Source organism: Echiichthys vipera (assembly GCF_963691815.1).
Source record: "Echiichthys vipera genome assembly, chromosome: 6".
Classification (NCBI taxonomy): domain Eukaryota; kingdom Metazoa; phylum Chordata; class Actinopteri; order Perciformes; family Trachinidae; genus Echiichthys; species Echiichthys vipera.
This window is the reverse complement of record NC_139831.1, coordinates 28324413-28341306: the sequence shown is the minus strand read 5'-3', so window position 1 is coordinate 28341306 and position 16894 is coordinate 28324413. Positions and strand designations below refer to the sequence as shown.

Genomic DNA, 16894 nt, shown 5'->3' with positions numbered 1-16894 from the left:
CACAAACACACCACTTTTTCTGTTCACTCCTACAGCTGTATCAGAGCTGTATTACGTTACTGCTAACCCTGCTGCCGTTACTTCACATTAAAGTGTGACAGGCTGCAAACCTTAACTGCTGTTTGAAAACTGCTTCACTGTTACTAGGTTTTCTTTTGCATTTCTGACAAAGTAGCTGATAAACCAGTGTTTGCTGTATTAAAGCACACTTGCTGTCACCATGGTAACCGCAAATGTTGCCAAATCAACCAGAGGTGCGTTTAGCCCCTTCAAAACGTTTATTTAAACTGAAACGGTTGTGCGTTTAACACCACGTCGTGTACACAAGCGCAATGCCTTTTTAATACCACAAGTTTAAATACACAAAGCCATTTGCACACTGTTTCTGAGGCAGCTCTGTAACCGTAGCAGAACTTTACTCATTGTTTCGAGATTGAACATAAATAATAACACAAAGTAAATGTAACATTGATGTATTATTTCATATAATTTCATTTGTGATTTATTTATGGTGACAATTAAAGGTTGAATATGTAGAATGAGCAGAACAGCGCCATCTAGTGTCCCAAGATTGTCGTCGCAACAACAGGAAATAATTCCAGCAGTCGGGTGGCCAGGTTGGTCAGACCCAGCCGAGTAGCCTTTTGCATAACCATGACCTGGACAAATGAGAACATTCACAGGCCTATTGCAGAGGAGTTTGACTGACACATAGCGTTAGCCGTTCCAGCTAAGTAAAGATGAAAGTGATGTTGGCGATCAAGGAGAAGCGTAGCCATTAGGGCGTGTGTTTGAATGGCGTTTCGCTCCTTTCTCTCAGTCCATGGAGGGAATGCTTGGCCTATATTGACTCTGGTTTTTGCCCGGCTCCGCTCACTTAGCCGCTGGGACAAATAAGCAGCTGCAGGATTGGCAAACTCCATTTCACCCAGTGCCAGCCTACAGTAGCTGCACCCAACAACAGACAACCCTGGCAACCAGCAACGCCCAACGCTATTGGCTGCAACCATGGAAACAGAACGGGATCGTCATCGTCAAAACCATCAAAATGAAAAAAATAAAAATAAATAATTACATCAGACTAAATATATTTGGGGTATATGGGTGTGTTATTTAAAAAAAACAAAAACATAGCTTTTAATAAAGATTCTACATATTCAACTTTAATTTACATAATATCATTTTAAAAAAATATTTTAAAGCTTTAACCACGTAATAGTTATGTATTAAAAACCCTCCACGGTTATACCCGGATTTAACTCGTGGTAGGTCTTTTATTTTGTAGCTTGTTTACATGTATGAGGTGGCGCCGGATGTGACGTCGCTCTTGTGCGAACATCAGCTGATCAGAGCAAAATAAGATCCGTCATACCCGTCCTGGTGTAACGTAGGGAACAACTGGCCCCGTCCCGTCGTAATGGAGTGAACATCTGGAGCGTAGCTGCGGTTTCACCCGGGCCGCTTTACCGACAGTCCCCGGGACACTGCCGCGCGTCCAGCGGACACCGGAGCCTGGCCTGACGCCTGTTTGTTTTGGTCGATCCCGAGGCCTACCCGAGGCTGAGCTACAGAGCTAGCTGTCAGCGTCAGCGGGGCTCAGGAGTGAGAACCAGTGACCGAACGATGGAGGCCTGACTGTCATCTATAACTCTCCGTATTTAGCGTTAACGCTCTGCCGTGGATGGGTGCGCGGCCCCGCCTGTGACAGAGACCCCCAGCTGCGCTCTCGTCCAGCGGAAAGATGTGGCTGAAGCTCTTCTTCTTGCTCCTGTATTTCATAGTTCTGTTCACGCTCGCGAGGCTCTTCGAGGCGGTGGTTTGGTATGAGACCGGTATGTTCGCCACGCAGCTGGTGGATCCGGTTACTCTCAGTTATAAGAAGCTCAAGACCATCCTGGAGTGTCGGGGGCTGGGCTACTCCGGACTGGCCGAGAAGAAGGATGTCAGCGAGCTGGTGGAGAAATCCGGTAAAGCTTCACTTTGTCTTATTTGTTTATTTTAAAGGTTATTTTTGGCAGTTTTCAAGCCAATATTTAAACAGGTGTGTCAAACTGATCCAGTAAAGGGCCGCTGTGGCTGCAGGTTTTCATTCCAACCAAGCAAGAACACACCTGATCCAACACATCAACTGTGTGAAGACAGTTCAGTTGGTGGAGTAAGTCCAGTCAGGTGTGTTCTTGCTTGGTTGGAATGAAAACCTGCAGCCACAGCGACCCTTTACTCCTGCTTTATTATATATATATATATATATATATATATATATATATATATATATATATATATATTTATATATAATAAAGCAGGTGTCTCAAACTGATCCAGTAAAGGGTCGCTGTGGATATATATATATATATATATATATATATATATATATATATATAAAGCTCGCCTCAAAGGGCCGCAGGTCAGAGTGGAACCCGCGGCTGCTGCCTTGAGGACCTTCAGCCTCTTTACATGGGGTGCCTGCTCCGGCCGCCCCTGGTTTGTGTTATTCAACAGCGGGGGTGTTCAGACAGCAGGTTAAACAGGAGATAATAACACACGGGTCATCATCTGAAAGCTGCAACATGAAGATTGATTTGAGATGCAGCTCGCCACTGTCTAGGTTTTCTAATTAAAAACAACACAAAACTGTAATACACATTGTGTTTTGTTAGGTGCCTGGTGAGATCTTAGAACATTTTGATAATGAGTATTAATTCTTGATTTATTCTTAAATGCTGTTATTTTGTTATTGTTCATAATTTGACAGAATATCAGCTGTGTCTCTACCACTGCTGTACTACCATGTTTTTAAAATAACCAAGGCACTTCAACAAAAACCTTTATTTTGCTCCTCAGCAAAGGCAAGTGTAGCCTTTTTATTCTTTCTGCTGATGAGAGGTTTGGTCACTGCAGAGTGGGCTTTCAGTACAAAAAGTCTTAAACCATGAGACACTGTGTGCAGAGACAGATCCTTGTCCTGTCCTGCACTGAACTGCAGACCAACCCCAGCTGCAGTGTTGAACTGATTCCCCATTGAGAGTCTTAATAATAATAATAATCTCATAATCCTGTCCTCTGGTGCACTTGTTTTACTTGGACGACCGGCCTTTTTTAGGGACTTAAATTAATCTGTGTCTTTGTAAAGTTTCAATCTTCTTGAAATCACAGACTGTGAACGCCCAACCTCTCTCTGATGGCTGAGAGGGTCATCCCTTTGGCCTTCATCTGGACAACCTGCTGTCTCAGGGTTTCAGTCTCCTTAGAGCAGCTCGCTATCTTGTAAAGTAACCAGGAGAGCTGCAGATAAATAGGGTGTGTCCAACTATGAAGTAAAATCTCACCAGGTGCAGATTAACGACAATAACTGGGAGGATCTGAAAGTGTTAGTGTGCTAGTACAGCAGCGGTAGATTCTATTAAATTCTCAATGATAAAAAAATAACAACATTTCAGCATCAATCAAGAATTAATACTTTGTTCCCTGATTTTGATCTCCAGTTTGATCTCATAAGTTGTTGCAGCTGTTCTTAGGTTGATGCCATTTATTACACAGATTTGGTGCTAAATTTAATACCAGGCCTTTGTCAGTACAGTACCTAGGGCAGCCATCCATCCTCTGAAGGCTCCAGGTCTGTACTTTGTGGTTGTTAAGTTTCAAAATAATGAAAAGGCTTCTATGGGGACTGGCACCATCACACAGTCTTTACAATCAGACACAACCCATGCAATTCAACACTGTTTATGGACCCCGGTATGCAGAAACATTCAAATACACATATGTATATATGTATTTGTCCTTATAAATCCAGTGTGGGTAGAGATACACAAATGATGCCAACGTTTGTTTCGATACGTCGTCTCGGGGCTTTTCCAATCACCGCTCTTTTGTCCCACACAGGAGAGCTGATGCAGGGGGAGCTGTACTCCGCCATCAAGAAGGAGAAGGAGCAGACGGAGGCAGGGGATGGCAGCACGACACACTTCAGTGGAGAGATGCACTTCTACGAGTTAGTGGAGGACACTAAAGATGGGATATGGTTGGTTCAGGTAACAGCACTCGATAACAGTATATTAAAACAGTACCATAGATTTGCATGATTAAGTGGACCTGATGACGGGCCCCATTCACCAAATATCTCAAATATCTCATTTTCTTTCATAAATTGGTTCTTGAGAAAGGTCGGAAGAAAAAATGCATGACATCTTCTTTCCTTCAGTCATCCATCCATCCATCTTCAACCGCTTGTCCCTATCAGGGAGACCTAACTAACCCCAGATCTTCTGTGGATGTAGGCTTCCCCTATCCTTCTTTCTCTTCATGTGATCCCAGACAGACTGGATGATGTTGCGATCAGGGCTCTGTGGGACCACACCATCACTTTATCAGGACTTCTTCTTCTTCTTCTTCTTCTTCTTCTTCTTCTTCTTCTTCTTCTTCTTCTTCTTCTTCTTCTTCTTCTTCTTCTTCTTCTTCTTCTTCTTCTTCTTCTTCTTCTTCTTCTTCTTCTTCTTCTTCTTCTTCTTCTTCTTCTTCTTCTACGCTGAAGATAGTTCTTAATGACAGTGGCTAACTGTTTGGGCTCGTCCTGCTGCAGAATACATTTTGGGCCAGTCACACGCCTCCCTGAGGGTGTTACATGATGGATAAGTATCTGCTGTATTTCTCATTAAGAACACCATTAATCCTGACCAGATCTCCAACTCCATTTGCAGAAATTCATCCCAAAACTCACCTTAACCTCCACCATGCTTCACTGTTTCCTGCAGACACTCATTATTATTCCGCTCTCCAGCCCTTCAGCAAAAAACTGCCTTCTGCTTCAGCCATCAGTCAAGAGACTCTGCTGCCATTTTTCTGTTCCCCAGTTCCTATGTTTTCTTGCATAGTTGAGTCGCTTGGCCTTGTTTCCATGTCGGCGGTTTGGCTTTTTGGCCACAGCTCTTCCATGAAGACCACTTCTGTCCAGACTCCTCAGGACAGTAGATGGGTGGACCTGGGTCCCACTGGTTTCTGTCCAGACTCCTCAGGACAGTAGATGGGTGGACCTGGGTCCCACTGGTTTCTGTCCAGACTCCTCAGGACAGTAGATGGGTGGACCTGGGTCCCACTGGTTTCTGCCTGTTCTGAGCTGATGGCACTGCTGGACATAAGCTTAAGGGAAATAAGCTTGATGTGTCTTTCATCTGCTTCACTAAGTTTCCTTGGCCGATCACCTAGTCTACGATCCTCAACCATGCCCGTTTCTTTGGTCTTCTTCAAAAGAGCTTGAACAGCACATTTTGAAACCCCAGTCTGCTTTGAAATCTGTGTTTGGAAAACTTTGCTGATGCAGTAGAACTACCTTGTGTCTTGTTGCTGTGCTCAATCTTGCCATGGTGTATGACCTGTGACATGAAACTGTCTTCCACGAAGACCGGATGATCCTGCAGCTGAACGTGAGCATGAATGGTAAAAATAAAGCAGACTATAACCGATGTGTTTCAGCTCTCTGAGCCTGTCTTGTCCCTGTGTGTACCTGCAGGTCATTGCCCAGGACCGGGAAGCTTTGCTCAGTCAGTCCAACTGGGGGAAGATGGTGCAGAAAGTTTCTCAGTTTGGGATCAGAACGGGAACCTTCAACTGCTCTAACGACTACAGGTGGGAATAAGAGTATGCTCTGTTGCTCATTCAGCAGAACAAGCATCTGGACCAATTGTCCTAGAAGGGAAATTAGATTTCTTCTGTTTGTTTTTTTTAGTAGCCAATAAGGTTTTTGAGCAGGAGGCAAAATTCAAAGGCTAGTGAATTCAGGTAACTCTATCTCCCTTGAATTCGATAGTAGAAGGTTTCTCTTTGACAGGCATTCCAGTGCACTTTGCCTAGTTGGAGGTCCGAAAATTCAGACTTCCCGTTGCACTCGAAAGCAGCATTTCTCTCAGTGCACGTGTCAGGGGAGTAGGGAGCGTCGAAGGTCAGGCAGGGGGAAGAGGTTGCACCTCTAGAGGGAAGCGCTGTGAGACATGCCAGAAAGAAAATAATTGCTTTAAACATAGTTGTCCAGTCTGGAAAAAAGAAAAGATGTTTCTCTTGAAAGTGTTCCCTGTCATGGTGTGTGGTTCTCTCTGGGCCTCCAGGTCGTGTATCAAGCGAGGCTGGCAGCGCTCCACGCTCATCATGTCTGTCCCTCAGACTTCAGCATCAAAGGGTAAGGTCATGCTCAAAGAATACAACGGCCGGCGTATCGAAACTGAACACATCTTCCGATGGATGACCTCACACGTGGCTCATCGGATCAAGACGCTGCGTCACTCTGAGCAGCTGGTGGAGGAGTGGCGCCCTGACCCGGCCCACCCGGTGAAGATGTTTCTGTTCGCCCGCCTGGCCCAGCCACCGGCCTTCTTCTCCTCGCTGTCCGTCAAGTTCACCGGCAGGATCGAGTTCATCTTCGTGGACGTCCGTCACTGGGACAACCGCAGCAGCCTATCAGAGATCGATGTGACGCAGAGCCCCGCCTACATCCTCAAGATGCCTGAGGGCATTTATCGCTATGGCAACAGGTGATGATTGAACACAGACATTATTTTGGGTTATTGCTTATACAACAAAAACAATGTCTTCCCTCTCCACTCAACTTTTCTCTCCTCCACCTTTCTTTGTCTCCTCTATTCACTCCTTCTTTCCTCCACCTCTCTACCTCTCCTCCACTCACTCCTTCTGTCCTCCACCTCTCTATCTCTCATCCACTCACTCCTTCTTTCCTCCACCTCTCTACCTCTCCTCCACTCACTCCTTCTGTCCTCCACCCCTCTACCTCTCCTCCACTCACTCCTTTCCTCCACCCCTCTACCTCTGCTCCACTCACTCCTTCTTTCCTCCATCTCTCTACCTCTCCTCCACTCACTCCTTCTTTCCTCCACCTCTCTATCTTTCCTTCTCTCCTCCATGTCTTTACTTCTCTTTCACTCACTCCTTATTTCCTCCACCTCTCCTCAACTCACTACTTCTTTCCTCCACCTCTCTACCTCTCCTCCACTCACCCCTTCTTTCCTCCACCTCTCCTCCACTCACACCTTCTTTCCCCAATCTCTCCTCCACTCACCCCTTCTTTCCTCCACCTATCCACCTCTCCTCCACTAACCCCTTCTTTCCTCCACCTCTCCTCCACTCACTCCCTCTTTCCTCCACCTCTTCTCGACCTTTCCTTCTTTCCTCCACCTCTCTACCCGACCACTCCTTCTTTCCTCCACCTCTCCACCACTCACTCCTTCTTTCCTCCACCTCTCTACCTCTCCTCCACTCCACTCTTCTCTCCTCCTCTCTGGTGACTGTAGTCCTGGGGAGTTCCTGTCCTTGGCTGCCATGGATACGTTCCTGCGTTCGGTCCAGCCGGAGGTCAATGACATGTTTGTCCTCAGTCTGGTCCTGATCAACCTGCTGGCCTGGATGGACCTCTTCATCACACAGGTCACTTCCTGTTTTTACATCAGACACAGTGGTAAAAAAAAGTGTTCATTCAAGTTCTCAAGAAGAGTTTTGCGGTATTCCGTCAGGTCGTGTCAGCTTACATATTTAATCCACATGAGCATTCTTTATGTCTTTTGCACAACCAGCATAACATATTCACTGAGAGGCTTGCGGCAGACCCAAACAATGTGTTGCTGTTTGATGAGAGCCATTGTTAGCAGATACAGGCTACCTGGCTACCAGGCCATGATCCTGTTAGCCAGCTTTGGAGAAGCCAACACGGTGGCTGGAGTCTCCCTTAGAGAGAGGGTGAGAAGTTCAGCCATCCGTGAGGATGTAGAGCCACTGCTCCTTTGCGTTGAAAGGAGCCAGTTGAGGTGGTTCAGGATCATCTAGTAAGGATGAACCCTGGGCGCCTCCCTAGGGAGGTGTTCCAGGCACGTCCAGCCGGGAGGAGGCCTCGGGGAAGACCAAGGACCAGGTGGAGAGATTATATCTCCACACTGGCCTGGGAACGCCTCAGGATCCCCCAGTTAGAGCTGGTTAATGTGGCCCGGGAAAGGAAAGTTTGGGGTCCCATGCTAAAGCTGCTGCCCCCGCGAAGCAGGTGAAGATGAGATGAGATGAGATGAGCACGGTGACACAGGGCTCTCCCAGTTGAGGTCCAACTGACAAAATGAGTGTGCTTTGTTTCTTTAGAGTCAGAGTGAGGTGAAAAAAGAGCATCTTATGACTTCTCGACGGATGTTACCAAACACCTGTAACTCATCTGTTTTTAAAGTGAAGGGCCCGTTGTTGTTTTTGATAAATGCGGTTTGTCCAGTATTGAGTGTGAGTGCTGCCGTCTGGCTGATGTGAAGCAAGCTGCAATTAAATCGAACAGGGTTCATTTAAGCACACTTCAGAATTGTGCTAACGACATGTTGAGCTTCACTTCAGGCAGCTTTCATAGACTAATGTTCCTGTTGGATAGGACAGGCTTCAAATGGATCCTAATAACTCTGGATACACTGCACCTCTGCAGCAGCATGAGAAGAGTCCACACACAGAAAACAAAGCACCAACAACGTAGTTGGTGAACCCAGAGTTTATTAAAAGTGTAACCTAGACTAACCTACTGGCACCTGTACCAGCTCCTCTCATAGTAAAGTCCATTCAAGTCGATTATCAAAGTCAATCCCAAAGGAAGGAGCCCATTGGTGCTTTGTTTTCTGTGTAGGGACTCTTCTCATGCTGCTGCAGAGGTTTGCTATTATTTTCAGCAGTATTAGTGGTTAAAAAAGACGTTTGAATGCCTTCACCATACTGCCCCGAGCTAATCAGTGTTAGCCACATCTGACTGTTAGCGACTCTACTGGATTTCACCGTTAATAGTTCATACATGAAAAAAACTGTCTCGATGGATTATTTGATGTATGTAATTGTCGAAAAAGACCATGGAATGATTTTGCGCCGGAATTACACTTTAAGTAACATTTTATTTAAAATAAATTTTACTAACTCAATAAACTTGACTGTGTTTCTCTTTAGAAAATAGAGGGATAAAGTCAGTGGTGTATTTATTGTCCAGTTCATTTTTTAACATGTATTCATTTTCACGGACAGGGAGCAACAGTGAAAAGATTTGTAGTTCTGATCCGAACACTTGGAACCTACAACTCCATCCTGCTGGTGTCCTGGCTTCCTATTCTGGTAGGAAATGATCCACACCACACGCTTCTCACAGCTGACCTCATCCACAAATTCTTCTTGTGTTGAGTTATCTTCAACAGCTGCCTCTCTTCATGGCATTGTCACAGCATGAGCCTGCTCCAGAAAAATGGGTAAATAAACCCTGAACATAGACTAAAGGTTCCCTGTGGTGGAGCAGGTTTTTGATTTGGGCCAGGTTTGGTTTCTATCATGCGTGCACACGAGTGACGCGATGCACATTATTGCCAAGGGTTTCACATTATCCCGCTGATATACCAGGTGGCGTATATATACACGTCCAGGCACTAGTTCCTGTGGTGGTGATATACAGCGTAGATCAAAATTAGGAAACAAAGTATTAATACTTGATTTATTCTGAAACACTTTTTTGTTGTTGAGAATTTGATAGAATAACCACTGTGGCTAAGAGCACTGTAATCAGATAACTGAACACTAATCATTGATTGGTCACTCTTCCAGGCTCTCCTCCAGCTGCCCTATCTGGACACTCTGTATGGTTATAGTCTTAAGCTGCTTCGTTATGCCGACACCACCACCTTGGCCAGCCTGGTGCGTGCTGACTGGACCTTCTACTCATCCCATCCGGCTCTCTTCCTGTCCACCTACCTGGCCCATGGCCTGCTCGTCGACTACTTTGAGAAGAAACGCCGCTGTGGCATCGGGAGCCAAGAGGACAGCACCACCAACCTGGAGTGGCTGGCCAGTCTGTGGGACTGGTACACTTCCTATCTGCTCCACCCAATCGCGTCGCTGCAGCAGGTCCCATCCGACTACTCAGACTGGGAGGTTGACCCCAACTTTTTACTAGAGCGTTTGGCTTTCCCCGATCTCTGGCTTCACCCGTTAGTAAACATGGACTATATCCAAGCCTTGCCCACTTGGAGGTTTAGAGCTGTGGGTCCGGACGGGGCGGAGGGCTCAGGTGGAGAGCTGGATGAAGAGACAGACAGTTCACATTCAGACACAGAGAGCAGGGAGCAGATGGGTCCCAGCACACCTCCACACAGCAGGTCAGCGGGCAGTCAGGACAGCAACAACATGGACCCCAGCAGGAGCTGTCAGTGTGCCTGTGCTGCTTCGTCCTTCTGCTGTCGTCACAGGGAGGCAAGCTCACCGTCAGCCGAGAGGACGCCCGAAGGCATCTCTAACCATCAGCGCTGCGATTGGTCGGCGTGGCCCCGTGACGTGCTGCAGTGTTCGGAGTGCGTGGTGTGTCTGGAGAACTTTGTGAGCGAGGAGCTGCTGATGGGTCTGCCCTGCGGCCACGCCTTTCACCAGCAGTGCATCGTGGTGTGGCTGGCAGCAGGCCGACACTGTTGCCCGGTGTGTCGCTGGCCAAGCTACAAGAAGAAGCAGCAGAGAGCAGCTGCTGCTGCCGCCGCTGCACCGTGCAGCTCCACTGAAAGCACTCTTCAGGACTGATGGACACGTCTTCATGCGTCCTCACTGGGCATTGAGACTGTGTCTGATAGCACCACAGCTCACTGAGGAGGAAACATTGTCATTGTGGGTGTGATCGGGGCTGCTGCTGCTCGTGTCACTGTTGAAGGCAGTAGGCCGTATGGCAGACAGATGAGACGATGAAAGGTTTCTGTATAGAGAGGACACTGATGCACACAGTAACCATTGGTCAAGTCACAGCAAACTTCGTAGTGCAATAAAAACATATTTCTGGTTTTGCTTTCTTCACCTACCAGAGTGTGTTCCCCCCAGGAATCATCAGAGTGAGATTTGTGATTTCAGCTTATCAAGACTGCATGGAAAACACACGTCCGTCCTGTATCATGACTCCTCCCTGCTCTCTGTTTGTATCGTAATTAGATGGATAGTCTTCTCTACTGAACACTCTCATCGGTCAACACAGGAAAGATGTATCGCTCAGCACAACAATATACAGTAATTCAATGTATTTATGAATGAATGGGGTGTGAGATATCACACTCATCCACCTGGTTCTGAAGTTATTGACATGACAACTCCTCACGGTCTTAATCTTTACACGACTGAATATTTCTTTTGATTATCCAGAGGAATGTGCTTTAAGAGAGAATTCAGATTTTTGGAAGTGGGGTTATATGAGGTACTTATCCATAGTCGGTGGCAGTGACAGTCCTCTGTGACATATTTTGGCCTTTTTAAAAAGGCTCAACTGAAAAATGTGATGAGTAAATGCATTTAGAATATTTTCACTGCTGTACTTTATCGTCAGACAGTCCTTTCCTTTGAGACTACATTTTCCCACCCGTAGAACTTCGTAACATCTGGCGTTATTCTGACTAACATCTGTAGGTTACACTATTAACAAGTACCTCATACAGCCACACTTCAAAATACCCAAACTACCCCTTTAAAACAAGTTTCTTGGCCCACTACTACCAATAGTTTCTACCTTCTACCGTCATATCTCACAGTTTGCCTCTCTGGTGCGTGTAAAAATGCAGTACTTTAGAAAAATGCAGCGAATTAAGCTTGGTGCTCATAGTGTGGATAGAGTACCTAACCACAGAGTCATGTGAGGTATGTAGTAACGTGTTCGGAGTCTTATACAGGTACTTCCAAAACCTATATTAAAGCCCAAGAACTGATTGGATGTGCACTAAAGCACAGAGGGTCCTTAAACAGGCACTCTCATTGATGTGATGCAGATGTACGATGAAGCATCAACATCCCTGACTTTAGAGACTGCTCACATACACACTGATCCGCTTGGTTTTTATTCATCTAAAAAGATGGGGCTCCTACTAAGCGGATGCAGAGCTGCCGTACTGGGGACAGCCTGCCCTCATTCTAACCCAGTACAGACTGCCTCACTGGCATTACTTGCCTCAGTGGCATTAGTCTTTTGATGTGCGAGTTGGTTGAAGAGTAGCGGAAGTTTGTCTAGTGCAGCCTCTGCCAACCCAAGTCTGATGCAGCTTCCTTTGTCTGCAACATCTTTAAAACTAAAGACCGTTTAAAAGAGTTGGACATAGCTTCTGTGACGTCACATTGGTTTGGTTGTTTGTTTGCTCTCGTTTCGAAACCTTTGGCATTTTAACTGTCGCCGTCTTGGTATTTTTAAACTGAACGTGACCATATTTGGACGAGGGGGCGGGGCCGAGGGCAAAGCCGGTGCCGTTTCAATGATGCTACATTAAGCTAAATGCTAAAGATGGGTTTTCAGCAGGCTATTATAAGCAGGTGAGGGTGAGGCTCTGGGTGCTTCCGCCGCTCATCTGCATGTACTGACCACGCTGCAGTGACACAGAGCCAGTTCCTTTAAGGTCCAGCCTACACTAGCACTAGCTAGCTAACGTTTGTTAGCTAGCTAAAGCTTAATTAGCAAGGTGCAACCAAATACTGAAGAAAGACATTTTTAGGTGACAAAAATGTTAATAGTAACTTTAAAATAGCTGTGAACTTGTTTTTGGATGTTGTCTGTGTAAAGGTCTTTGGACTTTGACCCTTTCAAAGTCTTGTCACTTCATTAATGCGCACAGTTGCTAGCACAGCGACCTGTCAAACACAAGATAGCCCCATCCTAAAAAATACCTTGTTTTATGGTCTATCTTACTCTAAATGAACATCACGCTGTGTTGAAGAAGATTTGAAAGTAGTGATTCAGACTATAAACACATTAGGAAAGCGTTACTGAGGTAATAAATCAAGTGAGAAGTAGGCTTATTTTCTCACTGACTTCTATACACATTGACTTATTTTTGCAATCATTGGAGTCGCCCCCTGCTGGACATTAGGAAGAATACAGGTCTAAGCGATATACCATTGGCTCCCCGTCAGGCCTAGAAGCTAAGTCCATCTTTATTATATAGCCTATGGTCAGCATGGAGTTACCAACACACTAAACAATGTCAACACTGGTGAGTTTGAAGATTTAAAGACATGTCATCAGGAAGGTTTAAGGCACACAGAAATATCTTCGTATTTTAAAAGTAACATAATATAAAACACTTCAGAGATGAGTGACCTTAGGTCTCTGCATGTGGCTGCGGTCATAGCTGCTTTCAGGCTGGCTACATCAAACCAGCTAAAAACACTTAAAGCTGCACGATTCTATACTTTCTATTGCTCTGTGTAATGTAAAAAGTGTCGCCCATATTGACTAACCCACAGAGAATTATAAATCTGAAGTTGCCTCCGTTTTGACTGAGCATTTTAGCCTCTTTCAGCTCCTATTAATTTAAACTCTGCTCTCATCACTACCTTTTCCAGCAGTAGTGTCAGTGACAGAGCTCTGATGAACCCACTTTACGCTACAGCAGACAGACTATCTGGTGGACAAAATAAAGAATCGTACAGCTTAAGAGACAGATGGAGAGTGAATATATGATATATAACTTTGTCATGCTGACACAAACACCACTCCAATGGGATGACGTGTAGCTCTGTGTCTGCTGTACCTGGAAACATCTTCACCATATCAACTTCATAGGATGTCACGTGTGCTCATCAATGAATGCAGCTGCAGTGACACCGCTTTAATTTAATCAATGTTTTTCTTTTTTAATGAATTGGTCTAAAAGGTTCCCCAGTTCACTCTACAGTACAGCTGTGCTAACTTTAATCAGTTCAAATGGATTGTTGTATTTATTTCTCTCTCTGGGAGGTAAGAGTACATGGACCCAGCGCATGTCATGTAGACTGTTATTGTCTTTACCATAGGTGGACACGTGTTAGTGAGACAACCTGATATGAACCGAGCATAGTGGGTGTTATGTCTGAAGGTGTCTTTCTTAACATGAACCCCTGTCATTGCTCGACTACACTTCAGGGCAGTTGGGGAACAAAAAGTGGAAAGAGAGACTTTACTCAGTGTGCATGCTTTTATTTGGACTGTCAGGAGCTGAGCAGGGGCGCACCTATGTTGCCCGGGTCCTATATTCCCCCGCTTTGTATTTGATCGGGGAACATGGGACTCTTTTTTTAAAAAAAGGGCCAGATGTTCCCCGCTTTCACAGAAAGGGTCCTATGTTCCTGGGTCTGTCATTTTTTCAGTGCCGAATTCCACGGCAAATAGGCCTATGTAGACCCTAACCCTACCCCCAAACCATTACCCTAACAAAATGCTGAATTAAATCAGCGAAGACATAGGCTTATGCGACCAGGAAACATAGGGATGACCTGAGCTGAGCTGCAGTCAGGCTCATTCACTGCAAGTCAGATGCCTTGCTCATGGGCAGCATGATGGAGTGATGCCAAGACTGAAAAGTGGCTGATGGTATGCCACTATGGTACAGAGGCATAAGCTGATCACTGGATGCTGTTAAGGACAGCGGCATATTGCGAACCCCCGAAGGTCATTATTGGCGCTAGCCTTAGCAAACGTGGCTAACGTTAGCCAAGTCACCATAGCCAGTCTGTCTGATTAAGCAAATTAAAGAAATGTATGTTTTCTTTTTGTTATCTGTTTTGTTTTTGGGATGTATGCAATGCTTTTGAAATGCCAGTTAAGCAATTTCATATATTGTAAATATAAATATAGCTAGCCTTAGCAAATGCTAGCCATTAATAACAGAAATTTTAAGCCAACTACTTCAGAGAAAATGTTACTTGTATTATTTTGGTATGTGTACTAGTAGAATGCAATCACACATTACATCATAAAAGCATTAACCAGGCATATTATTTATTATTCACCATAAATAGGAGGAAGTGTTGGGGATTTATACCACTTTACCACTATTGACATACCATCAGTCCCTTTTATTCTGAGCGAAACTGGCTTGGTGTGTTGTGGCATTGTCTCGATCAGGCCCCACATGGATGTTCAGCAGTACACAATAGAATAGAGACAAACCCACAGTGACTAAATGGTTAGTTTTAAAACTAAATGTCTCAAGAAAAGAAACCTGCCCGTGAGTGGCTCTCACTTCTATGTGCTGCTGACATTTAAACTTTAATGTGTTGTGTAAATTTATCAAAAATAATAATGGTACATTTTGGGAGCGTACCTATGTTTCATGGGTTCCATGTTCCCTGCTTTGTATGTGACCGGGGAACATCGGACCCTTTTTTAAGAAAAGGGCCTGAAGTTCCCTGCTTTTCACAGAAAGGGTCCTATGTTCCCTGGTCTGATATTTTTCCACAGTCAGTGTCGAATTCCACCGTAAATAGTCCTATGTAGACCCTAACCCTAACAAAATGCTGAATTAAATTTTTCAGCATCTTTGGGGGAAAAGGGAACATATGACCCCCGTATATACCGTTATTATAGTAGTTGTGCTGCTGCAGCCACAAATGCAGATATCTCCGGAAAGCATATCCTCTGTATTGTATTGCCTGAGGTTTGGGTTACAGTTCATCTTTGAAACTCACACATACTTGGCTAATGATCTCATTATGTCTGTTACTTTACCCTGCATTGTTTAAAACAAATCCTGATTTAAAATCTCCAAAACTAATTGTAATTTATCAACTTTTGAGGGTGCTTAACCGTAATCTTTCAGCTCCTGTCCTCTTTCGGTGTGTGAAGGACAAGAAAAGAAACCTATGTAGAGCGGTAACACTTATCCAAAATAAAAGGGTTTAAAAAAGCTTTGTGTTTTCATCACTGAGGGTGGTACGGGCCTGTGGAAGACCATTGAAGAGGTCATTTTGAGGTTTTCCTAAACCAAAAGATATTTTAGAAGTGGATTCCAGTGTATTATATATGTATTAGAATTGTTGTTGCTGAGCATCTATGTCTCTCTCAATTGAATTCACTTAATTTAGTTGTATTGACCTGAACAAAAAGCTGCTGCCAGAGCAGTTTATAGAAGATGCTAATGAGCTGATCATAGAAGAACAGGCCATTAACATCCATGTCCATAATGTTGTATTTCCCCCTCTTACACTAATGACCAGGGTTAAGTGACCAGTGTTGAAGCCTGTTTTTGTCAATTCAAACCAAGCCAGTTAAATGGGTTTATCCCTTGTCATGACAAATTTTGGACCATTGTCCAACCCACCTCCTGACCTGGGGCACGAAGAAGAGTCAGCCACTGTGGGTTATCCCTTTCCATCTAGCCCTAGTTCAACCCTGGTTGAGCTCTCAGTGTGAAAGGCCTACAATTAGAACTTTACGTTAGCAACGTTAAGATACTGAGCTTACATTATATCGCTATCCATGACATAAAGTACGGATTAATTGAAATATAAATCTAGGGTGAAGAAAAGATAAAAATGTACCCTTCTGCCAAAATAGGGCAGCCAAAAACAAAGAAGAAAAATCCCAGCATGCTACTCTACATATACAAAGAGCTTTAGTCAAGTTAGAAAAGGTTGTCCCATTTTATTACAGTTTGTTGGTTTAAGAATAATGGTATTCAACACACATTATTATTTGGCTATAATAATCTGCTTCAGTACAACAGAATAATTATCCAACAGTGATCCGCATTGAAAACATTATTATTATTGAGTGTGTAAGGATCCCTGTTCTGCCAGCCTCTTCCTTTCCTTTTGTGCTTGTGTTTGTCTCCCTCTGTCTGTTGTTCTCTGCATGTGTCTCCCTTCTCGGTGTGTGTTTGTCTGGAGCTGGTAGCCGTGGTTCCGCCCAGCTGTATCCAGTTCCACTGATGACCTGCTGCATAAAAATGCGAATGTGGGACACATTTGGCGCCAGACTGTTGTCCTCATTTTCGTGGTGACTTCTCGTCATTGGCTCCTGTACTTTGTTTGGTTGAACCTTCGTTCTTCGTAGTTTGTTTGTTAACTATTGTTTCTTTGTTCCCTTTTGTTTTAGTTTCCCGTGATCCCGTTCCTGTCTACCCTCGAC

The 16894-nt window shown here is 44.7% G+C and overlaps 1 protein-coding gene across 1 annotated transcript; it reads left to right on the top strand.

Moving 5' to 3' along the window:
* Positions 1-1208: 1208 nt before the first annotated feature.
* On the top strand, positions 1209-15624 carry rnf103 (ring finger protein 103). Its single transcript, XM_083915214.1, has 7 exons — positions 1209-1967; positions 3883-4031; positions 5507-5622; positions 6099-6521; positions 7296-7428; positions 9034-9120; positions 9601-15624. Exons 1-7 carry the CDS (start codon positions 1742-1744, stop codon positions 10561-10563), a joined length of 2097 nt encoding a protein of 698 aa, XP_083771340.1. The 5' UTR covers positions 1209-1741; the 3' UTR covers positions 10564-15624.
* The last annotated feature ends 1270 nt before the right edge of the window (positions 15625-16894 follow it).